The 25,999-nt window shown below is 40.7% G+C and overlaps 1 protein-coding gene across 2 annotated transcripts in view; it reads right to left on the bottom strand.

The window, feature by feature from the left end:
* gosr2 (golgi SNAP receptor complex member 2) overlaps positions 1–25,999 on the bottom strand; it is a 77,737-nt gene that overhangs the window by 41,353 nt on the left and 10,385 nt on the right. The window contains exons 2-5 of one of the 2 annotated variants that reach the window (XM_059955722.1): positions 23,782–23,846; positions 18,715–18,823; positions 16,508–16,640; positions 8,158–8,298 (exon numbers count right to left, since the gene is read on the bottom strand). In XM_059955722.1, the coding sequence (XP_059811705.1) occupies positions 8,158–8,298; positions 16,508–16,640; positions 18,715–18,823; positions 23,782–23,846 (448 nt within the window). The remainder of the gene's footprint in view (positions 1–8,157; positions 8,299–16,507; positions 16,641–18,714; positions 18,824–23,781; positions 23,847–25,999) is intronic. The other variant, XM_059955723.1, reaches the window with a different exon arrangement.

Below are 25,999 nucleotides of genomic sequence, written 5' to 3'. Positions count from 1 at the left end.
AATGAAGGCAGTCCATCGTCTGCATTCGCTGCCAGTTAAAAGAATATAACAGCGTACACTAGATTAATTCCTCCATTGATAACCATTATGAACTAATACACAGCTTTATAGTACTGTGGTAGTCTTGGTAGTGCTCTAATTTGCTCTGCACTTTACTTAAATACATAATTTGCTACTCAGTTTAAAGGTAGTTTGGCTTTTTTTTTATATAGCTTTTTAACTATTTCCATGAAACTTCAACTAATTGGGGCAACTATTAGTTGGACCAAAATATACTGCTGCCAATGTGTCCCAATAATCTGGAATCCAGTGTATCAAACAATCCAAGGAATACCAATTTTAACAAAAGAAAATGATTGCTTTAAATAAATGTAAGTCTTAATCCCACACTCTCACAAACTACACAGTATTTGATTATAACTTTTAACAATCTTTCTCCATCACCTTTGTGTGGAGATGAGGTTATAAGACTTGTACTGTTTTTACATGTTTGCGTTCACTTCGACATTATTTTTTAAATGTTCAATGTTGGACCTCTGAAGATATTCAAAAAAGGAGTTAATCTATATTTTAGATTACTTCCGCTCATTTTATGTAAATATAAAATGACTTTAAAAATTTGGCAAGTTGACAGCCATAGAATTTCAAGGGAGTGAGGCATTATTTTAAAGTCTATCCTGCTGCTACTGAACAAGAGTTTCAGTTCCAGACAGTACATTCTATTTCAATGGAATACATTTCAATTCTGTATGATCATGTGTTCATTCAGTGACACAAAGATTACTCAACCAATCTGCAATACCACTACCAGCCAAAGATGTCAGTGTTGCTCTGACCACAATTAAGTAATACAAAAGAAATGAGAGAAACAAAAGGAGTCAGGGTTTGAAATTTCAGGTGTTTCGAATAATTGCTCACATCTAGGATTTCTTCATGTCTGGCTTAAATTTTATTTGATTAAAGAAAAAACTCAAAAGACTTATTTTTCTGTCCCTCTCTATAGACCCCATTGTAGTATGAATGATGTGTAGTTGGACAAAAAGGGAAAATGAACAATTGTGCATTACATCTAGATATTTTCAGAATTTTCATTTTTGTACTGGTCTAATATACTTATGATTGTGAATTACATCTTCTCTTAGCTTTATTTGGCAGGTTCTTGATTAGCCAGGGCATTAAAGAGTATGGGGAGAAGGCAGGAAGTGCGGATGACTGGAAGAATTGGATCAGCCCATGATTGAATGGCAGAGCAGACTCAATGGGCTGACTGGCCTACTTCTGCTCCTATATCTTATAGTCTTATATGAAATATTTACTTTTAAACCATCCAAAAGAAACCCTAGCATCAGGCCAGTGCTTACAGTTGATTATTAAACTGGATAATTCTTAGGAAAGAAGCATACATTTCAGACCGAGAAGTATAAGGTCTCATCAATCAAGCTTGAACTTTCCAATTAAAATTAACAGCTATATAAAATGCCCCCAAGTAACAGATTACCTTAATAATTGAATGAAAACTAACTGCAATTTGAGCTAGATCTTATCCTTTTAGGTATGGAAATCCAATTATTAATTCTGACTACAATATCTGCAGACCAGCATGAAATTCAGAGATGTTATCTCTCTTTTTCTTATGCCTTCAAATAAAATGATTGTGCACAGTTCACGCAGGAAGGAAGGAAGGAAGGAAGGTAGGCAATCATTCCAATCCACTCATGTGCACCTTGTCCCATTCTGTTATAAATGGAACATGCAAAGGGCACAGGGCAGGTGCCCAAAGCACTTCACCGAACAAATTCATTTGACAGTAAACATTATGCAGAAAGAACACATTCACTGACTGGGTCTTTTACTGATTTGATCACAGATTTAAATATATTTACAAAATCACGTCTTCCTCTACATTTGCAGAAAGCAGGAGTCATGAGGAAAGCTGGCATTTAGATGCGCCCAGTAGATGTTACTGAGAAAATGCTGATGAGGCATCTTCTTAAACTGCTGTAATATGCGTGGTTCAGGTATACCCAGTGCTGTTGATTATAAACTTTCTTAATTCATCTATCTCTCGATTGGTCAGTTCATATTCCATTCTTGCACTCCACAATTTCCAATAAAATAACAGTATGAGGAACAGTTAAATAAAACATCCAGCCCAGGGGTTCCCCATCTTTTTTATGCTGTGGATCCCTAATATTAACCGAGGGGTCTGTGAACCCAGGTTGGGAAGCCCTGATTTAGATTCGAAGACATGCTGCTCACTTGAATCTCCAGCACATAAAGAACAACTTCACAGGCTGTTTGGGACTTCTAATAACAAAAAGAAATTTGAACCCCAGTTGATGGTCCACTTCACTCCAGAGATGTTGCCTGATCTGTTGAGTTCATCCAGCTGTTTGTTTTTAAACCCACTGTTCAGCAGGCTAACAAGGAAAGACATGTAGACAGCAGTTCCCCTCTGAAAATTATAGGCAAAGGACAGGCTCCTGCCACCTAGCCACAATGCAACTTCTACTGAACTGAAACATCCCATGTCTTCCCCTAACATTTGTATTTGAGAGCAGGCGACTAAGATAAAGACCTACTCCCAGCAGAATTCAGGATAGTGGCTAGAGCTGCTGCTTCACAGCTCTAGACATCCCAGTTTAGTTGTGATCTTTGGTTGCCTGTAGGGCATTTGTGTCTTTGTGGATTTTCTCTCTCTCACCCAGCTCCTCCCTGCTCCAGGTTTCCACCTTCCTTCCCCCATCTCACCTCACCCTGCCCTTGGATGCCAAAGGTTAGAGATGTGTCTATTTTAACGCAAGGAGTGTTGTGAACAAAGTGGATGAGCTCAGAATGTGGATCAGTACTTGGCAAGATATGATGTGGTGGCCATTACAGAGACTTGGATGGCTCAGGGACAGGAATGGTTACTTATAGTGCCAGGCTTTAGATGTTTCAGAAAGGACAGGGAGGGAGGCAAAATCTCTGTTGATCAGAGATAGTGTCACGGCTGCAGAAAAGGTGGATGTCATAGAGGGATTGTCTACAGAGTCTCTGTGGGTGGAGGTTAGGAACAGGAAGGGGTCAATAACTTTACTGGGTGTTTTTTATTGGCCGCCCAATAGTAACAGGGATATCAAGGAGCAGATAGGGAAACAGATCCTGGAAAAGTGTAATAACAGAGTTGTCGTGATAGGAGATTTTAATTTCCCAAATATTGATTGGTATCTCTCTACAGCAAGGGGTTTAGATGGGGTGGAGTTTGTTAGGTGTGTTCAGGAAGGTTTCTTGACATAATATGTAGATAAGCCTACAAGAGGAGAGGCTGTACTTAATCTGATATTCGGAAATGAACCTGGTCAGGTGTCAGATCTCTCAGTGGGTGAGCATTTTGGAGATAGTGATCACAATTCTATCTCCTTTACAATAGCATTGGAGAGAGATAGGAATAGACAAGTTAGAAAAGCGTTTAATTGGAGTAAGGGGAATTATGAGACAATCAGGCAGGAAATTGGAGGCTTATCTTGAAAAAAGATGTTCTCAGGGAAATGTATGGAAGAAATGTGGCAAATATTCAGAGGATATTTGTGTGGCATTCTGTATAGGTATGTTCCAATCAGACAGGGAAGTTATGGCAGGGTACAGGAACAGTGGTGTACAAAGGCTGTAATAAATCTAGTCAAGAAGAAAAGAAAAGCTTACAAAAGGTTCAGAGAGCTAGGTAATGTTAGAGATCTAGAAGATTATAAGGCTAACAGGAAGGAGCTTAAGAAGGAAATTAGGAGAGTCAGAAGGGGCCATGAGAAGGCCTTGGTGGGCAGGATTAAGGAAAACCCAAAAGCATTCTACAGTATGTGAAGAGCAAGAGAATAAGATGCAAAAGAATAGGACCTATCAAGTGTGACAGTGGGAAAGTATGTATGGAACCGGAGGAAATAGCAGAGGTACTTAATGAATAGTTTACTTCAGTATTCACTATGGAAAGGATCTTGATGATTGTAGTGATGACCTGCAGCAGACTGAATAGCTTGAGCATGTAGATATTAAGAAAGAGGATGTGATGGAGCTTTTGGAAGGCATCAAGTTGGATAAGTTCCTGGGACCTCCTCCCAGGAGGTGAGGGAGGAAATTGCTGAGCATCTGGCGATGATCTTTGCATCATCAATGGGGACAGGAGAGGTTCTGGAGGATTGGAGAGTTGCGGATGTTGTTCCCTTATTCAAGAAAGGGAGTAGAGGTAGCCCAGGAAATTATAGACCAGTGAGTCTTACTTCAGTGGTTGGTAAGTTGATGGAGAAGATCCTGAGAGGCAGGATGTATGAACATTTGGAGAGGCATAATATGATTAGGAATAGACAGCATGGCTTTGTCAAGGGCAGGTCATGCCTTACAAGCCTGTTTGAATTTTTTGAGGATGTGACTAAACACATTGATGAAGGAAGAACAGTAGATGTAATGTATATGGATTTCAGCAAGGCATTTAATAAGGTACCCCATGCAAGGCTATTGAGAAAGTAAGGAGGCATGGGATCCAAGGGGACATTGCTTTGTAGATCCAGAACTGGCTTGCCCACAAAAGGCAAAGAGTGGTTGTAGACGGGTCATATTCTGCATGGAGGTCAGTCACCAGTGGGGTGCCTCAGGGATCTGTTCTGGGACCCTTACTCGTTGTGATGTTTATAAATGACCTGGATGAGGAAGTGGAGGGATGGGTTAGTCAGTTTTCTGATGACACAAAGGTTGTAGGTGCTATGGATAGCGTGGAGAATTGTCAGAGGTTACAGCGGGATATTGATAGGATGCAAAATGGGCTGAGAAGTGGCAGATGGAGTTCAACCCAGATAAGTGTGAAGTGGTTCATTTTGGTAGGTCAAATATGATGGCAGAATATAGTATTAATGATAAGACTCTTGGCAGTGTGGAGGATCAGAGGGATCTTGGGGTCCGAGTCCATAGGACGCTCAAAGCAGCTGCGCAGGTCGACTCTGTGGTTAAGAAGGCATACGGTGTATTGGCCTTCATCAATCGTGGGATTGAGTTCAAGAGCTGAGAGGTAATGTTACAGATATATAGGACCCTGGTTAGACCCCACTTGTAGTACTGTGCTCAGTTCTGGTTGCCTCACTACAGGAAGGATGTGGAAACCATTGAAAGGGTGCAGAGGAGATTTACAAGGATGTTGCCTGGATTGGGGAGCATGCCTTATGAGAATAGGTTAAGTGAACTCGGCCTTTTCTCCTTGGAGTGATGGAGGATGAGAGGTGACCTGATAGAGGTGTATAAGATGATGAGAGGCATTGATCGTGTGGATAGTCAGAGGCTTTTTCCCAGGGCTGAAATGGTTGCCTCAAGAGGACACAAGTTTAAGGTGCTGGGGAGCATGTATACAGAAGATGTCAGGGGTAAGTTTTTTCACTCAGAGAGTGGTGAGTATGTAGAATGGGCTGCCATTCAAAGGGCAAAGGGCCTTTGCCCTTTTGCATGACTCCCCAACTCTCATGCAACAACTTATGGGCACTTACAATTTCAGAATCAGAATCAGGTTTAGTATCACTGGCAATGTCATGAAATTTGTTGTTTTGTGACCGCAATATATTGCAACATTTTATAGTGTTAAATTACAATTAAATTAAATTAGTGCTAAAAGAGAGGGAAAAATACTAAGATAGTGTTCATGGGTTCAATGTCCATTTAGGAATCGGATGGCAGAGAGGAATAAGCTGTTCCTGAATCATGGAGTGTGTGCCTTCAAACTCCTGTACCTCCTTCCTGATGATAATGAAAAGAGGGCTTGTCCTGGGTGATAGGGGGTCCTTAATGACGGATGCCACCTGTTTGAGGCATCGTCTTTTGAAGGTGTCCAATTTAGAAACCAAGCAACTATGTTGCCTATCGTTTGGTATAAATGTAGCAAATGCTTGTAGGTTACAAACAGGGCAACGTTTGAATAATTAAAGTGACAGATTGACCACCATTTAATCTTTTCACAGGTGAGCCTTCTTACTATGGTTTCAGTAAAATAATCAAACAGCAATGGGTAGGCTAATCAGGACAAGTGAAAGTTTTCCCTTATTACAGATCCTTTGTGCCATGGGCAAAGAATAATAGTTGAGATGATTCATTTTTCATTGAGAAAGGCCTAGATGCTTTGAGTTGTGAATAACATCACATGTGGATAATATTCTGGTCCTGATAAATGAACAGCATTCCTCATCAAAAAAGATGATCCTTGGCAGAAAACAAATGCAGTGCTTGCCATTTGTGATAACATGGTAAACTTCCTTTGTATGGAAAGGATTGGATTCCCAGAGTAATGGAAATTCCTACACTACATAGAGGAAATCAATTAGATTGTGTGGTACTCTACAGGGACATTAACGAAATGCTCACTGTGGAAATAAAGATCAAAATAAGAGCAGCACATTTTTAAAAATAAAAACAAAAATTCAATGCAATTGACATGGTAAATTAAACATAAGTGCTTGAAGCTGCTGAGTTTTTTTTAAAAAGGCATTACAGTTTAAAAGTTTATTTGAAAACAGCTTACATAGTGATTTCAAACCACTGTAAGGTTAGATTTTGCCATTTTCCTCTTTGACAGCATGACAACGAGAAAACATCAGTGAATATTGCACAAAAACAACAGCATTTAGAATAACGATGTGTAATCAAATTGAGTGTTTAGAACTACAAGAGCAGCTTCAACTTTGTGAGGCAAGAGGATATGGGGACATGGAGAACAATTAAGTATGGATCAACAACATCAGACTTCTGGATGAAGATAGTCACAATCACTTCAGCCCTTGCTTTTGAATTTGTGTGCTGAACTACTACATCAGCATCAATAGGGATGTCCAGTTTCCTCCCTCCTCCTGACAGTTATTTAACTGTTCACCCTTCCTGAACGGAGGATATTTGCTTAGTCCACTCATTACTAGACTTTAAGCTCTAGCTATAGCACTTTTGTCAGATCTGTATCTCATTCTTAGATGAGCTTGTTGCTAACCTAGGCATGCTGCTAGATACTACTTGAAGGAGAATTGGTTCCTTGCACGAGAGATGGTGAAGCGTTCCAGTTGTGGGCCTTCTTTAAATCACCAGGATTTACAATAAAACAGACTGTATTCTATTTTGTGGGGTGTGACAGAGAGTGCTTTAAACACAATCTTTCAAACACACACACACACACTTGTCATTCTGCTGTTGTTGCACTGACTGTGTGCTCTTCAATGTCTTCCTTGGCATATTTTCATAATGGGTCCTAAAGGGTTTGGCTTTCCCTCCATAAACTGTGGAATATTCCATTTCTGTAGAAATGGGAATGTGGAAGCGTGTATGGTGTTGTTTACATACTGTATTGAAGGTAGATACTTCTGCTTATTTTGTAATATGATTGTAACTACATTGTGGGTGCATCATATTGTAATCTATGTGTAGTCTTAAGTTAACTTTGTGGGTGGTGTGTCCTGGCGCCTAATAAGCAGGGCTCATCACTCTCAGTGGGAGAGAGATCGAGGCTGCCAAGAGTTCACACTGGACAAATTGTCTTTTCTGGCAGATATCTTTTGTAAATATTGGCAGTTTTCTTTTCAGTAGTTTCACTAATTTTTGTAAGTTTCATTTTTGACGCACCTAATAAACACCCTTGCACTGAAGTGCTAGGCAACTCCAGCTATTTTTCCTTTGGTCAACACCCATGTATCTTACATGGGGTTAATGTACTTAAATATGAAGTTTATATCATCAGAGCAGCTCCTTTATACAAACTTCTATAGAACCACTGTACTGCTTTTCTCGTGTTATTTCTCTGCTACATTACTTTGCTGGCATTTCTTGGACAAAGTTGTGATACTCAACATGCACTGAGTTAACCATAAGATATAGGAGCAGAATTAGGCCATTTGGCCCATCAGGTCTGCTCCAACAGAGTCTGAAGCTGGAGACAACCACAAATTTAAGATGCCATGGATTAATGACTTCAAGTGGTAAAGAAGATATAAGAGCATACCAGACCATTCGTAAATGTTTGCCTCTGTCATGATAAAAATTGTATTCAATGAATGAAGACATTTGTTATGAAATAATTTGAATTTAAGAAGTCAGCACAGGGTAATACAAAATAAAAGGGTTACAGTGTGTCTTTTCAGAGATTCCACAAGCTTAGTAATGTCCCACCTTGAGAGTCATCCGCTGATCCCGTAGTCCAGTGAGAATAGAGGACCCGCTCCCCAGAAGATCATCCATTCCTTTGTGTGCATTGTGTAAAGAAGTATTAAACTGCAAGGTCTCGTCTATTGCTATTGAGGTGTCAGCATCCTGCACAAGAAATGGGAGGTCCTCATTACCCATTCAGATCCTTCTCAGCATCAACATATATTTTTCACTGCTCAGTATTTTTGACACATACACTGACTAGGGAATTTTCCTTACAGGCTACTTACTCATCAACCTCTGTTAGTACTATCACTTAAGTGACTGGCACAGAAATAAATTATTGTAAACACAAGCTTCAAATCCCTGGATCAGAATATTAATCATCTGGACCCATGTCATCAAGCTATTTCCAGCAATGCTATTCAACCCCAAACTTACTAGTCTGATAGTTTTTCTTTTAAGTAAATTCTCTAGAAATGGAATTCACCACTCATGCACCCAAGTACAGTAACACTGTAGTTAAATTGCTGGAATAGCAACCAGACTTCTGGAAAGTGTGGTGGGGGGGGGGTGTATTTTAAAATTAAAGTAATTCAATAAATCTAGAATTTGGGATTGAAAAAGTGTGGTCACATTAACACTAACCAAGAAATGACAAGATTGCCTGGTTCACTGATGTCTGCTGTGCCAACCCAGTCAGTCCACTACACAATGAATGATCTTCTAAAAGAGTCTGTTGTCTTCTTTGTTTATGGTGAAATAAGAATAGATAAAAATGTTGGCCCTAGCAGTGATACTCATTCCACAAATGAGTAAATCAAGAAAAAATGTCAATGTACACCAGAAGATGGGTGTAATGTTTATGTCTTATGTGTTATGTTTAAGGCTGCAGTTATACTGCATCCCAAAGAGTGACCCAGGTTTGACCCCAGTCCTTCCAGGTGAGGCGACACTTCACCTGTGAGTCGGCTGGTGTGGTATACTGCGTCCGGTGCTCCCGGTGTGGCCTTTTATATATTGGTGAGACCTGACGCAGACTGGGAGACCGTTTCACTGAACACCTACGCCCGGTCCACCAGAGAAAGCAGGATCTCCCAGTGGCCACACATTTTAATTCCACATCCCATTCCCATTCTGATATGTCTATCCATGGCCTCCTCTACTGTCGAGATGAAGCCACGCTCAGGTTGGAGGAACAATACCTTATATTCCGTATAGGTAGCCTCCAACCCGATGGCATGAACACTGATTTCTCTAACTTCCGTTAATGCCCCTCCTCCCCTTCTTGCCCCATCCCTTATTTATTCATTCTTCTCTTCCCCCCCCCCCCTTTTATCTCTCTCTGCCCCTCTCACAATCACTCTTTGCCTGTTCTCCATCTCCCTCTGGTGCTCCCCCCCCTTTCTTTCTCCTTAGGCCTCCTATCCCGTGATCCTTTCCCTTCTCCAGCTCTGTATCCCTTTCGCCAATCACCTTTCCAGCTCTTAGCTTCATTCCCCCACTGCCTCCCATCTTCGCCTATCATTTTGGATATCCCCCTCTCCCTCTCAAATCTCTTACTATCTTTTCTTTCAGTTAGTCCTGACGAAGGGTCTCGGCCCGAAACGTCAATTATACTTCTTCCTATAGATGCTGCCTGTCCTGCTGTGTTCCACCAGCATTTTGTGTGTGTTGCTTGAATTTCCAGCATCTGCAGATTTCCTCATGTCTGACCTTGGTCAATACATGACTGTTAGAAACATAGAAAACCTACAGCACAATGCAGGCCCTTCGGCCCACAAAGCTGTGCCAAACATGTCTTTACCACAGAGATTATCTAGGGTTACCCATAGCCCTCTATTTTTCTGAGTTCCATGTACCTATCCAGGAGTCTCTTAAAAGACCCTATCGTATCCACCTCCACCACTGTTGCCGGCAGCCCATTCCACGCACTCACCACTCTCTGAGTAAAAAACTTACCCCTAACATCTCCTCTGTACCTACTTCTAAGCACCTTAAAACTGTGGCCTCTCGTGCTAGCCATAACAGCCCTGGGAAAAAGCCTCTGACTATCCACGCGATCAATGCCTCTCATTATCTTATACACCTCTATCAGGTCACTTCTCATCCTCCGTCGCTCCATGGAAAAAAGGCTGAGTTCACTCAACCTATTCTCATAAGGCATGCTCCCCAATCCAGGCAACATCCTTGTAAATCTCCTCTGCACCCTTTGTATGGTTTCCACATCCTTCCTGTAGTGAGGCGACCAGAACTGAGTACAGTACTCCAAGTGGGGTCTGACCAGGGTCCTATCTAGCTGCAACATTATCTCTCGGATCCAAAACTCAATCCCACAATTGATGAAGGCCAATGTACCGTATGCTTTCTTAACCACAGAGTCAACCTGCGCAGCAGCCTTGAGTGTCCTATGGACTCAGACCCCATGATCCCTCTAATCCTCCACACTGCCAAGAGTCTTATCATTAATGCTATATTCTGCCATCATATTTGACCTACCAAAATGAACCACCTCACACTTATCTGGGTTGAACTCCATGTGCCATTTTCCAGCCCATTTTTGCACCCTATCGATGTCAAAGGCAGGTCACGTCTTACGAGCCTGATTGAATTTTTTGAGGATGTGACTAAACACATTGATGAAGGTAGAGCAGTAGGTGTAGTATATATGGATTTTAGCAAGGCATTTGATAAGGTACCCCATGCAAAGCTTATTGAGAAAATAAGCAGGCATGGGATCCAAGGGGACATTGCTTTGTGGATCCAGAACTGGCTTGCCCACAGAAGGCAAAGAGTGGTTGTAGACTTGTCATATTCTGCATGGAGGCCGGTGACCAGTGGTGTGCCTCAGGGATCTGTTCTGGGATCCTTACTCTTCATGATTTTTATAAATGACCTAGATGAGGAAGTGGAGGGATGGGTTTGTAAGTTTGCTGATGACACTAAGGTTGGGGGTGTTGTGGACAGTGTGGAGGGCTGTCAGAGGTTACAGCAAGACATCGATAAGATGCAGAACTGGGCTGAGAAGTGGTATATGGAGTTCAACCCAGATAAGTGTGAAGTGGTTCATTTTGGTGGGTCAAATATGACGGCAGGATATAGTATTAATGGTAAGACTCTTGGCAGTGTGGAGGACCAGAGGGATCTTGGGGTCCGAGTCCATAGGACGCTCAAAACTGCTACGTAGGTTGACTCTGTGATTAAGAAGGCATATGGTGTATTGGCCTTCATCAATCGTGAAATTGAATTTAGGAGCCGAGAGGTAATGTTGCAGCTGTATAGGACCCTGGTCAGACCCCACTTGAAGTACTGTGTTCAGATCTAGTCACCTCACTACAGGAAGGATGTGGAAGCCATTGAAAGGGTGCAGAGGAGATTTACAAGGATGTTGCCTGGATTGGGGAGCATGCCTCATGAGAATAGGTTGAGTGAACTCGGCCTTTTCTCCTTGGAGCAGCGGAGGTGACCAGATAGAGATGTATAAAATGATGAGAGGTATTGATCGTGTGGATAGTCAGAGGTTTCCCCCAACCCCACCCCCAGAGTTGAAATGGCTCAGACGAGAGGGCACAGTTTTAAGGTGCTTGAAAGAAGGTATTGAGGAGATGTCAGGGGTAAGTTGGTGTTTTTTTTTACTCAGAGAGTGGTGAGTGTGTGGAATGGGCTGCCAGCAATGGTGGTGGAGGTGGATACGACAGGATCTTTTAAGAGACTCCTGGATAGGTACATGGAGCTTAGAAAAATAGAGGGCTATAGGTAACCCTACATAATTTCTAAAGTAAGGACATGTTTGGTATAGCATTGTGGGCTGAAGGGCCTGTATTGTGCTGTAGGTTTTCTAAGTTTCTATATGTTTCTAATATTTTAGTTTTGCCACTTGATAGCTTGTAAAATGAGTACCATGAAGTACAGACACAGCAATAGTTCTGCAAACTGCACTGATACCAAGTTCATAATTCACAACAGGTTATCCCTTCCTTTTACTGAGACAATAACTGGGTATTCAAGTATTCTATTTCTAGGTCTCAGTAAAAAAAAAGCATAGAATCTGACATTAAAAGACAATAACATTGCTTCAACAACTGACGTTCATGGCCTTGTCACTTTAACAGTGGAAGCAGTAGTTTCTGTGCTCCTCATTGTTCAGCTTAGGCAAAAAAAAATTAAACCTACGGTTCACGATTTCATGAGATAGTAAGGATTGTCAAAATAACTAAGGTTGACAACTGAATTATGTGGAGAAAGGCACAATAGAAGCAGCGAGAGTACACCACCCACCAAACAAAAGGGAAGCATTCACAGATGTGTTCCTCATGAGATGCTAAGCATCCGTGTTCACAATGACCTCACTGTTATATAGAATTTTCCCTACAGCTAGTTTTTTAATCTCGTCCCACTGCAGCCATCATTCTCCCAGCTGGATACACTTACAATCCATTTCATCCTGCTCTAAACACGCAAGTTCGGTCAGCAGTTTGGTAAGCACCTACACCCTTTTCTATCGTAATTAAGGTCCTCAATAACAAACAGCAGATTTCACAGCAAGGGTGAGATGATGGACAGCCAAACTAAGTAAATCAATCTGGTAAAGACGCTTTGGACTTAGAGTCTCTGCACAGATTCTTCCATGCTGTGTGTCTCCATGACACTGAAGCAGCTTCATGGAAACAGGTCCTTCAGGCAAATGAATCCACACCAACCATCAACCACATTTCTTTACACATTGACCCTACTTTATTTTTTTGCTTTCTTCCTTACTCCCATCAACTTCCACAAGTACCACCACTCACCTGCTTTCAGTGCCAACTGATCTACCAACCCACACGCCTTTGAGATGTGGGAGAAAACCAGACCACCAGGAGGAAATCTATGTGGTCATCGGGAGAACATACAAACTCCCCACCAACACTGCAGAGATTGGCTCTGGGCCTGTACTCACTAGAATTCAGAAGAATGAGGGGGATCTCACTGAAACCTATCGAATGTTGAAAGGCCTCAACAGAGCAGATTTGGAGAGGATGTTTCCTGTGGTGGGGAGTCTAAGACCACAGAACACAGCCTCAGAATAGAAGGACGTTCAATTAGAATGGAGATGAGGAGAAATTCATTTAACCAGAGGGAGGTGAATCGGTGGAATTTGTTGCCACAGGCGGCTGCCAAGGCCAGGTTACTGAGTGTATTTAAGGCAGAGGTTGATATATTCTTGATTAGTTAGGATATGAAGGCATATGGGGAGAAGGCAGGAGTTAGGGGTGAGAAATGGATCAACCATAGTGAAATGATGGAGTAGAATTGACGGGCCAAGCGGCCTAATATCTGCTCCTATATCTTATGGTCAAAAAGTGCGGAAGGTCAGAATCTTACTGCATAACCATTCTCTGCAGCTTTTAATTTACTGAACAGGAGCTTATTGGCACAGTTAACCTTTATTGTCTGAATTCAATTGTCTTTTAGCAAGTGTGATGAGCTGCTTTCTTGAACTGCTGCAATTCTTCTTAAGGTACTCACTCCACTACTATATAAAAAAATAAGGAGTGCTAGGTTTCAGATCCAATGGAACAAAGAAACAGAAATATATTTCCAAATCAGAAGTGTGCAATTAAGTATGCAGACGCAGGTTAGCAAGAGGCTGTTTAGCCTACCTAATCTGTGCCAACTGCTAATTAAGCATCAAATCAGTTTCACTGGCACGTTCTTTCCTTATTACTCTGTAAATTATTCTCTTTCAAATGCCTATCGAATTTCCTTTGGAATGCATTATTAGCTTTGTTTCCATTTATCTTACAAGCAACTCAAATATTAATTATGATGAGTGAGTTCTTCTTTGGGTGATGGAGTGGAGATAACCCTCCAGCAAAGATGCAAGATGCTCCTTCACTCTGCTAGCCTGGACAAGGTGTAGCATCTGCTTAGCCCCCAATCAGGGTCACGTGAAGCCATGGGAGCAGGTGGTGGGCGGTCGTTTGAGCAGCCGGTGCAGATCACAAGTCCTGGTTACGTGACCACTGACACCAGGCAGATAATCTCTGAAGAGTATTGATAATGGCTGGAGTCACCCGTCTTGTAAAGACACTGCCCAGAAGAAGGCAATGGCAAACTACTTCCGTAGAAAAGTTTGCCAAGAACTATCATGGTCATGATGGACCACGATTGCCCACATTATACAATACGGCACATAATGAATGAGTTCTTCTTTCCCTATAATATACATCTATCTTTTCCTCAGAGTCAGGCTCAGACCTATCTAATAATGGGAAGAGACTCTCTCCATTTCTTAGACAGTTAAGATCCTGCTCACTTTTTTCAAACATACTCCCAACTTCTTGACTCAATGAAAGATTATGCTCCTTCAGTCTAACCTTGTGGCTAAGATTTCTCTTTCCAGGAAGCATTCATCTAAATGCTTTCTGCACTCTCTTTAAGGGGCTTTCACATCCTTCCAAAGTGCAGTCACCAGATTTGGACAAAATATTCTCGGTGTGACCTGACCAGGTTTAACATAACATTGCCTCTTTATTTCTCAGTACATCTATTAATGAACGCCAGGTGGCAGTCCAACTAATTTGTCGATGCGCCCTGCCATTTTCATGAATGCCCTGTTACCATGCATCCCTTTTATACCCATATTATTTGGGCTATATTGTCTTGCATTATTCTACGAAAGGACATCATTTCACTCAGTGAAGTATTAAATATCACTTCCCATGCACCAGTCTATTCAGATGGCCTATCAGTGTCTTCCTGCAGTCTATCATACTCCCTCACAGTTTACAACTCAAGCTTTGCTTGCTCTGCAGGTACAGACATTTTAACAGTACCCATATCTAAAGCAACAGTGCTCTCAGCCCTAATCCTCTAAAGAACACACAAGTAAATACTACCATTTTGTCCGAAAAACTATTTACCACTGCTCTCTGCTTCCATCCTTGACTCAATTTCCAGCTGCTCATGACTTATTTGTTCAATGGGCCACAATTTAGTTAACTGACTGGCTGGTTAAGACCTCTAGACAACATCCACAACATTCTCTTCAACTTTGTTCTATAATCTCCAAAAATTCAGAGATTAGTGAAATATGCCTGTAAAACAAACTGCCATTGGCTCTGCTTCATTAACTTTCCCAGTTCCATGTTCTTGGCTTTCAGATTCCCCACAACCCAAATACAAAATGCTGACGATACTCATGACAGCCTGAAGAAAATAGAGATAACATTTCAAGTCTAGTCAGAACAGGTAAAGAGAGACCAAGCTAGTCTGAGTATCAGAGAAGGTGAGGGATAAGAGGCTGGAAAAGAGGGGAATATATCTCTAATAGAGTGAGACCAAATAAGTTAATGTGGCAGTTAGAATCAGGTTATGTTTCTTTATGCATAATGGGCTGTTAACAGTGAGGTTGTGGGTATAGCTCAGTAGGGCAAACAATATTCATTGGAGAGAAAAATTGAGCCAAAGGACAACAAGCAGGAACTGCAGTTCTGGTGCAAACAGAAAGACCAAGTAACCTAAAGTTGGAGAATTTGATATTGAGTCTGATGGCTGATGGATGATCTATTGAATGTGGAAGTTTTTGTGGGGGAGGTGAGGACCAGGAGAACTTTGTTCTTGGTCTCCCCAGGAGAAAAGGGGTTGAGAGCAGAGGTGCGAGAAAAGGAAAGGATGCACTTGAGGGCTTTGTCCACGTAGTAGATGGGAAGACACAATTTAGGAAGAAAAAATAAATTTCGGGGCACAAGCACGGATGACTTCCCGAAATAAGCTGCCAATCAATACAAATGTCTTTAAAATGCAAAATACTAGAAATTAACTGTTTTACCAAAACTTGCTCATCTTTGTCACAGTCCAATGAAGAAAATATTTATTAGTTACTGCAATATTACAAACTCTTTTCTATTTGAAGGCAAGCACTCAGCAAAAAAACATCCTTTGCAAGAAAGCTAGCCACAGGTCATAAATGTTTGCGCCATGCAGAAATTTCATTGATTTCGTGAGACTGCGTTCTGCTGTTCAGCAGTTTCTATCTAAAGTTTAACAGCAGATCCATATACAAGATGAATAAGAAGAGGAGTTTTGTCTTATGTGCAGATTTCCCTTCTCATTTACCCACTACCCGTTCCAGTACAAAGGGTGAAGCACTGCTGTCATGCTTACCACTAAAGCAAATCATGCCACCAGATGTTAACAGGCTGGTTGTTCTCCTCCACCCCAGCCCACCCACTATGGTAGAGGACACCGGGCTCTAATTCAACATTTAACACTCAGAAATCCAAATTCCACCATACCACACTGAAAATATTGTAATTCCTATGTAGGGAACCACATAATTTTCCAATGATGAATACTTTCACCAGTACAGATAGCACTGATAAATCCTTACATTGGTTGTGAATGTGCGCGACAACAATTCCTCACGCTCTCGATCCTGTTGCTCACGTGTATAGCGGCGGTGCTGGAAATTCTTTAAAGCTGTTTGTAAGTGCTGGCAGTCATATTTCAGTTGATCCACTCGACTAGAAGAGAGAAAGGAAGCACTGAATGCCATTTAAAACCCGAGGTTGGCAGACATCATAAAAATATCAGTGCAAAAACCTATGTGGTGGACCATTGATCACAATGATTTCAGAGCACATTTAGGACACATAAACTGGGTGGAAGCTATATATGCAGTCAATTCCAGTTAATTGGGATACATAGGGGCCAGTACATTTTGGCCCAATTAAGTGGCTGCCATAATTGGCCAAAGTTTCATAGAAATAGTTAAAAAGGTTAAAAGAAAAAGACGAACTACTGTTTAGCTGAGTAACAAATAATGTATTTAAGTGAAATACAGAACAAATTGGAACATTAACAAAAGCTACTACAGTGCCATAAAGCTGTGTATTAGTTCCTACTAGCTATCAACGCTGCCATGTTCTTTTAATTGCCTGGACCGCCTTCAACGATTGCATTCTCCAAATCTTCTTTTTCATTGTAGCATTCAAGATGATTGTCCATACTTTGAAATTCTTCATAGTTCCTAACTTGTTGAACTAGTGAAATAGTTTCACATTTCATTCCCGGCGATTTCCAGCAATTTCAAGCTTAAGTGCTTGAAACCGGGGTGAGCAAAACAGGTCTGAATTGTCGTGCTGCTTACCTCTCACCAATTATCAGTGACAAAAATCTCTGCTTTTTTGAACACAAACACACACAACTGACACTATTGAAAAAATTGTTCACTCTAAGCATAGTGTCTCAACAGCCACATGCATGCACATGACCTGACACAAGTTAAAAACTGTTAAGCAGCATGGTGTCAACAATGAACAAAGGGAATCCTGGCTATTTTATCGATGAGTTTTTGTTTTTTAAAGGTTATCCCAAATATGCCACTATCCCAATTAACCAATGGTTCCATTAACTGGAATCCACTGTACTTCTATACTAAACTATTACATCCCATCAACTGATTGCATATGCTACATGGTCATTTGTAGAGTTAAAGTTAATTATACTGTCATTAGCACACCTAACACTGACAACAACTTAGTCTTGCAGTAAATTAAAGTTCATTTATTGGGACTGAAGAGGGTGGAGCTTAGCCATGATGGCGCTAAACGGCGACTCCTTTGCTTGCATCTTCAGAAACAGCTCTATTTCCATCTTTAATATCTCTATTTCTCCCTTTCAGGGTTCTTTTGAAGACCCTGACCTGGAGTTACGTGCTGACTGCTTCTTTGCGGAAATGGGACCCGCTCTTGGGGTTTCACAACTGGCCGTTATTTGACATTCCAAGGACGTGGCCTAAGAGCTCAGCACTCCTTCTGATGTCCAAAATCTCGTGGCTCTGGAGACGGGTGGGTCGAAAGTCAGTGTCCCGGCAGGCGATCAGTGTGTCGTGAGAGTCAGAAGATCTATGGCTGTGTGCTTAGAGACCTGAGATCTTTGGGCACAGAGCTCGGAAAAAGCGATGCATGGACTTTTAACATTGTAAACCAGCGAGTTGTTTGTTATGCCTCCCCTCTCGCTGTGAAACAGAGACACCTTTTTCTCCCTTATTAGGTAGTGAGAGAGCCTGTGGTATGTCAAATACAAACTGTACCACGTGAACAAGTAGTCCTTGGGGTTCTGCAAGTCTGTGTCTTTGCTGTTGCTTTGCTGCACGCTTGAGTGCTCGGTCATGGGTGCCAAGACTTTTTCTTTTGCCGGTGGGGGAGGGGGGATCATTGCTTGCTGCTGCTTATGCGCGGGAGGGAGGGGGGAGCTGGGGGGGGACTTTGGGGTTCTAATATTTAACTGTCATTCATTCTTTGGGGGCACTCCTCTGTTTTCGTGGATGGTTGAGAAGGAAAAGCATTTCAGGATGTATATTGTATACATTTCTCTGACATTAAATGTACCTTTGAAACCTTTGATTTACTTTGGTCCAATTTTGATAAAATATTTGAACTTCAACAATGCAACAGAAGCTCAAACTATAAGAACAAACTTCATGCAACTCATTAATTTATTTAGCTTAAGTCTAGGAAATTTGTGTTTGGAGATGTTCAACATTAATCTGAATAAATAAATAGGAATATACATTAAAATGTCGATCACACTCACAGCTTAGCATTCTGACGTCTGTTTGGTGGCTCCTTGCTAGTCAATATTTCAAGCCGCTCCAAGCTGCTAAATACTTGATCTATTCTGGCTTGGATTTCATTTTCCACCACTGCAGAAGCATCAAAATTGTTAGCTTATTAAAACAATGGGAGAATTATACAAGTTCACTGGTAATATTATAGACAAGCAACATATGAACCCATCTCTACACTTACAATGCTATATACTGTATACTTTTATGCTGGCAGCTGATCACCCACTGGCAATAATCAGATTAGGATGAGGTTACAATTTACACTCCAGAAATATAGGCACACGATCCAAGACCGACATCATGAGTCAAGGATTGAAGAGGTGCTGCATTCATAGGCGTTGTCTTTCAACAAGGCATTAAACAAAGATTTCTTTAAGTGTTGGACATAAAGAACCCTGTGCCTCTACTTTGTAAATGGACTTAATGGCTACTCAATATTTATCCCTCTGTCAACATCTCTGTAATTTACCAGGTCATTACAAATCACTGTTTCGGAGCTTGTTTTGCATAAAAAGACAACTGCATTTCTAACTTTGTAAAATGAAAAGTACTTCACCGGCTGTAAAGATGCAAGTCATGAAAGTTAAATGCAGAGGGGAATGGGATGTGGTGAGTGGAAATTTTTCAGGCAAGAGCTCCAGTTAGTGCTCTGTAAGTCCTACTGCAATACACACACACAAGAACAATAGATGAAGATTGGGCCTGACACATGGTCTTGGGGTAGGGGAGTAGATTCACACAAGCAAACAGTGATGGGCAGGTTGTGTTGAACAACTGTATGTGAACAAGAAATTATCACTGTGGGATCAAATAGATCATTTTCAACATCATCAAACGACTGTTTAAAAAAGCAAAGTCTAATAAGCCAAGTTACAAAAAAAAACCCTACAGCCGCATAATTATCAGGTCCATATGATTTCAGTGTTGGAACTTTTAGAACCTATAATCAAGGGGGACAATTAGGAATCTGGGAGAAATCCAAGTTGCTAGCTCATAATTTGGTAAAGGCAAATCATTTTACATTACAAGGAGGTAAGAGAAAGGATAAAGAAGGAAAGTTTTCTCTAAGGATTTTCTGAAGATAATTGACAAATGTCTGCATAAAAAGCTGCTTAATAACATTGAGACCGATAGAATTAAAGTATAATCAAAGGATGAGAAATTAGCTATAGGCAATAACAGAGAGACGCATAAACAGAAAGATGGTAGACAGTAGGTTTCCCCAGGACAAGTGAGAACACTATTTTTGATAGTTTGAGGAAGCAATCAGTGAAGTATGTGAGATCCTGGAGTACACTGAGTACGACAACATGTCATATTGAAGCTGCATCCATGACAGATGTGGCCAAACTAGAATATTGCATTCAATTCTGGTCAAACTATGTATTTGAATCCTTTGTAGAGTGTGTAGAGAAAAGAATTTTTCCCAAGGATGAGAGATTCATTTCAGATAGATTGGAGAAACTGGTGTTATTCCTTATAGAACCACAGAAAACTGAAGAGAGAAAGAAAACAAAATGCCAAAAGATAAGGAGAGTTAACCTTTCAGGTTGACGACCATTTGTCCATTTCCAGCATTTGTTATATTTTGCTTCCAAAAGGAAATTTCACATTGGTGCAGTCAATCATGTTTGTTCTCAGCTTGGGGTTAAGCTGGAATCAGGCAGTGTACACTTTTTATAATATATACATATCTAAACAATCCTGTAGCCAGCCATGAAGTATTACAACTTGAGTATCCCTTATCCAAAACTACAAAATCCAAAAACTTCCGAAATCTCAATTTATTTTTGAGCATTGCCATGATGTCATAAATGGGAAAATTACATTAGATGCAGTGAAGGTTCCCATGTGCACCACAGACAGTTTTGAGAAGTGACTTCACATCAAAACCAGAATCAGAATCAGGTTAAATATCACTGGCATACATTGTGAAATTTGTTAATAGCGCCATCAGTACATGATAAATATAGAAAAAAGTATATATATAGATATAATATAATAATAAATATAGAAAAATATATATAGTAAATAAGTATATATAAGTTAACTTAAAAATAGTGCAAAAACAGAAATAAAAATGTAGTGAGGTAGTGTTCATGGGTTCAATGTTCATTTAGAAATTGGATGGCAGAGGGGAAGAAGCTGTTCCTGAATCGCTGAGTGTGTGCCTTCAGGCTTCTGTACCTCCGACCTGATGGTAACAGTGAGAAAAGGGCATGCCCTGGGTGCTGGAGGTCCTTAATAATGAATGCCATCTTTATGAGGAATTGCTCCTTAAAGATGTCTTGGACACTCCTACTGTCAAACTCCCAATGAAATCTAGCCACATATGTAATGAACAGAAGTTAATGAAAAATAGAGAAATGCTGCATAGAGCAAAAAAATGAAGATCTTGATCATGCATAATCAGCATTGGAGTGAACATATGCCAGTAACTATATGCTGCTTATGAAACAAGTAAAGGTTTATCAAGGTGAACTGAGAATTGTAGGCAATTGTGAATATTCAGCACACCGGTTACAGAAATTTAAGAAAAGGCACAGAATTAAATTTTTAAAGCGTCTGCTGATCACGAAAATCTAACACCAGAACAAGTCTACAATGCTGATTGTTTTTATACCTTACATAAAGTTTATAAAATGTAAAGTACAAATACAATGTGCTGTAACCTTTTAATCAAATTACGGTATCATAGGTGGAGACTGAAAGCCTGCTGTTGTGCGTTGTTGTTCAATAGTTGATTTAGGTATTCTCCCAATGCTGCCATGTTGCATTTGTTACTCTGCACACATTATATTTTATATATTAATGGTATGTAACAGTTTTTACTGTTAAGTATATATGTGTGAAGAACAAGTGTGAGACAAAGACTGCTTATCTGCAGCACATAAATTCAGAGTTGGAAATGATGGCAATCCCAAGCCATCATTATATATTCCAAAATCCCAAAAAATCCAAAATACTAATCGGCCCCAAGCACTTTGGATAAGGGGGTACACAACCTGTATCAGCACGTTTCCATCTTCAATAATCCACTGTCTTCCATTGTAAGATTTTCTTTTAAGTCTTTATAGTTAGAAATAGCCCAGTCAATCATAGGTAAAGCCCTCCCCACCATTGTGCACATCTACGCGGAAAGTTGTCACAGGAAAACAGCATCCATCATCGGAGACCCCCCAACGCCCAGGACATGCTCTGTTCTCGATGCTGCCATCAGGAAAAAGGTACAGGAGCCTCAGGACTCACACCACGTGGTTCAGGAACAGTTATTACCTCTCAACCATCAGGCTCTTGAACCACACGGGATAACTTCACTTGCCCCATCACTGAAATGTTCCCACAACCTATGGACTCACTTTCAAGAACTTTTCCTCCATGTTCTCAATATTTATTGCTTATTTATTTGTTATTATTATTACTTTCTTTCTTCCTATATTTGCAAAGTTTATTGTCTTTTGCACACTGGTTTAACACCCAGGTTGATGCAGTCTTTTATTGATTCGACTATTGAACTGAATTGACTTTATTTCTTACATCTTTCACATACATGAGTAAAAATCTTTACACTATGTCGCCGTCTAAATGTGCAATGTGCAATCATAATAATTTATAACAAATAGATTAGTCAATGTAATACAGAGTACACTCAGATCAGCATGAGTTCATCAGTCTGATGGCCTGGTGGAAGAAGCTGTCCTGGAGCCTGTTGGTCCTGGCTTTCATGCTGTGGTACCGTTTCTCGGATGGTAGCAGCTGGTATAGATTGTGGTTGAGGTGACACAGGTCCCCAATGATCCTACAGACACTTTTTACACACCTGTCTCTGTAAATGTCCTGAATCATGGAAAGTTCACAACTATAGATGCACTGGGCTGTCCGTACCACTCTCTGCAGAGTCCTGCGATTAAGGAAGGTACAGTTCCCATACCAGGCAGTGATGCAGCCAGTCAGGATACTTCTAATTGTGCCCCTGTAGAAAGTTCTTAGGATTTGGGGGCCCATACCAAACTTACTCAACTGTCTAAGGTGAAAGAGGTGCTGTTGTGCTTTTTTCACCACACAGCTGGTGTGTTCAGACCACGTGAGGTCCTCAGTGATGTGGATGCCGAGGAACTTGAAGCTGTTCACCCTCTCAACCTATCATTCTATAGATTCATCATTCTATGGATTAGCTGTGAATTTCCTGCAAGAAAATGAAGCTCAGGGTTGTATACAGTGATATATATGTACTTCGATAATAAACTTACTTGGAAGTTCAAAATACTTCCAAGTTATCTATTCACCGCCTCAGTTATCTATTCCCTGACTTAAATTTGCCCAACATTCTGATGTGGATTAGCACAAATTTTCTCCTAAATATTGGGAGAAACTGATTATCCTTCATCACTTCAGTAATGTCCCAAATTGTAGCCATCAGCTTCATTTTTCTTGCTGGAAATTATATGAAACTAAATTGCACCAAATCAGAATCAGGTTTATTACCACTGACATGACAAGAAATTTTCTGTTTTGTGGCAGTACAGTGCAAGACTTGTTAAAAAATCACTATAAGTTACAATTTTAAAAAGGGTAAATAGATAGACAGAGCACTGGGAAGGGTTTTGGACCGTACATCTTAAAATCTGTCTATTTAATCTCCCACTGCTCTCGATCATGATTCTCCAATGTTCTCCAAGATCCTGGATACAGAATTTATTTTTCTAAATGTCTGTACCTCTTTTCCTACCTTCACAGTACTTCAAACCTGCCACATATTTATCCAGATATCTTCTTTTAGAGCATCATCAAGTAAAATTGGATCACACTCTTGTGAAGTGCCTTGGGATAATTTAAAATATTAAAGGTGCTATTTAAATACAAGTTATTCTTGTTGGATTTGTCTCTTTGTAAAAAGAAACGTAATAAGGCATCCCACTGGGAGGAAAACAATGTCATTATTACTTTTGGCAAAGGTTTATGCCCACTCCACTCCCAGCCCCGTCTTGGCACCAGGCAGGCTCTGTTTACACCACTTAATTACGAATACTTACAGTGAACAGATTGCGCATCCGCCTTCTCCAGCCGCCCCATGTGGGCTTGCACCTCATGGATCTGCCTGTAGAGACGCAAAGGAAATGGGTGGTTAGCATCTATCTACAAACTTCTGGGCAAGGCCAGTGAAAATAAAGCTTTTTTTTTGCAGTGTGCTATACATGGATTCTCTAGCAGCCCTGGGAAAAACATGACAATAGCAAAAGGGGTGGTTCCATTTACACAGCACATCTGATGGCAAAGATAGTGGGAGACTGGATATGTGCACCGTGACAACTGAAATCAATGGTCCAAAACAATGACAAATCTCCGGCATAAATTACACTCATGTAGATTCTCGGTCTCTGTGAAAACAAATGGAGAAAGAAGGCAGCTCCCTCACAAGTGGAATCTGCTGGCAGATATAGAAAAAGATGCAGTAACATACAACTAAGCAACCCAAGCTATAGCTGCAAAAATCAAAGCATTCATTTTCATTGTAGATTAAGACCATTCAATTCAAATTCCACAGCAAAGTAAATAAATGTGCCAATCTACACCTAAAGAGTGACTAAAATGTAAAACATAATCGTAAGGAGTGCTTAAAAAAAGAGGCAAAGTAAACACAAAGGAGAAAGGAAAAAGGCACGTACGGGGTGGGAAAGGGTTCTTGTGAGCTCTAAACAATAAGTGAATCGGATTGGCCAAACACATTCTTACCAATGTCGTAACTTTATTGTAACTCAGAGAAAATATTCCATACACTGAGGTGTTGAATCACAGACCTGAAAGGTTCTATAATCAATTTCAGAAGGATGCTGATTAACATTACTATAATAGTTGTCAATAATGTCAGTTGGATTAGTCCAAAAGTAGAATACATGCATTTATCAAGCAACACACACATAAAATGCTAGAGGAACTCAGTAGGACAGGCAGCATCTACGGAAAAAGGTAGAAAGTCGATAATTCAGGCCGAGACTCTTCATCAGGACTAGAGAAAAAAGGTAAGAAATCAGTGTAAGAAGGTGGGGAAGGAGAGGAAGAAACACAAGGAGGTAGGTGATAAGTGAAGTTGAGGGAGGGGAAGGCGTGAAGTAAAGAGCTGGGAAGTTCACAAGTGAAAGCGATAAACAGCTGGAGAAGGAGAAATCTGATAGGAGACCATGGAAGAAAGGGAAGGGGGAGGAGCACCGGAGAGAGGTGAGGGGCTGGTAACGAGATCGGGTGAGAGAGAGAAATGGTGAAGGAGAAGAGGGGAACAATAACCAGTAGTTAGAAAAATACATACATTGACCAGCTAGGTTCACTCCTGACAAATGGCCAGTTATTGATGGCACAGGAAGGCCATCATTAATGCATGATAATTACAGCTCTCAGATTGGGGGACCAGTCTGATGAATGAACCATCATTTATCACTGTTCCAAAGTAGGAAGTTTCCAAATTGCCTGTGTTCAGTGCTAACCTACATCCTTTTAGATTTGCCACAGAATGGTTGGAAAACTTTGAAGTTAACTGCTACAACTATTCACATTACTTTAACTGAATAGACACACTTCTCATCTCCATTCACATTCAAACAGTCAACCAAGTAAACTACTGTAATCAACTCACTAAAGCTGATCTAATCAGAGAATTTTTGAGGCAATCTTCAGGTAAGGAGGACAGTAGCAAGAGTGCAGGCATTAGAAACAGAAGACAGACTGGGCTTTTTTTGATGCTGTATTTATCATTATCTTGTACTCAGTGATTGCCACTACTCTAAATATATAGTACCACTCCAATATAAGTGTTCCACCACAAAAATACATAGCGCTCGTCATCAAACTTGTATATTGTTTCAGTGGTTTGGACATTAGCAGAATGCTTTATGGCTCTAACTAATATCGTACCACAACCTGCAGTGTAAGTACACCTGAAGAACTGCACAATTCAAATAAGTCTGATCAACTGAATGCTGTTAAGTATCCAAGACCATTACAGATCTTAACTGTGCAAACTTTATTAAAAAATCAGCCTAAATTTGGCATACTGCATTGTAATTTCAGTGTAAAGTTCCTTAACTCCTGGGAATTTAATTTGTTTTGTTGTTCTTCTCCACACCTTGTGACGCATCGGGTGACAACCTTGTCACTTCTTTAGCATTTGTCCATTTTTTTTAAAGAGGCTGAGTTGCCAGCTCGACACAACCCAGCGTGGACGGAAAGCGTGCAAGGAGCCAGCCGGATTCGAACCCG

The sequence above is a fragment of the Hypanus sabinus genome, chromosome X1 (genome assembly GCF_030144855.1).
Source record: "Hypanus sabinus isolate sHypSab1 chromosome X1, sHypSab1.hap1, whole genome shotgun sequence".
NCBI classification, from domain to species: Eukaryota; Metazoa; Chordata; class Chondrichthyes; order Myliobatiformes; family Dasyatidae; genus Hypanus; species Hypanus sabinus.
The sequence above is the reverse complement of the archived record's forward strand: the minus strand, read 5'-3'. Positions and strand labels throughout refer to the sequence as shown.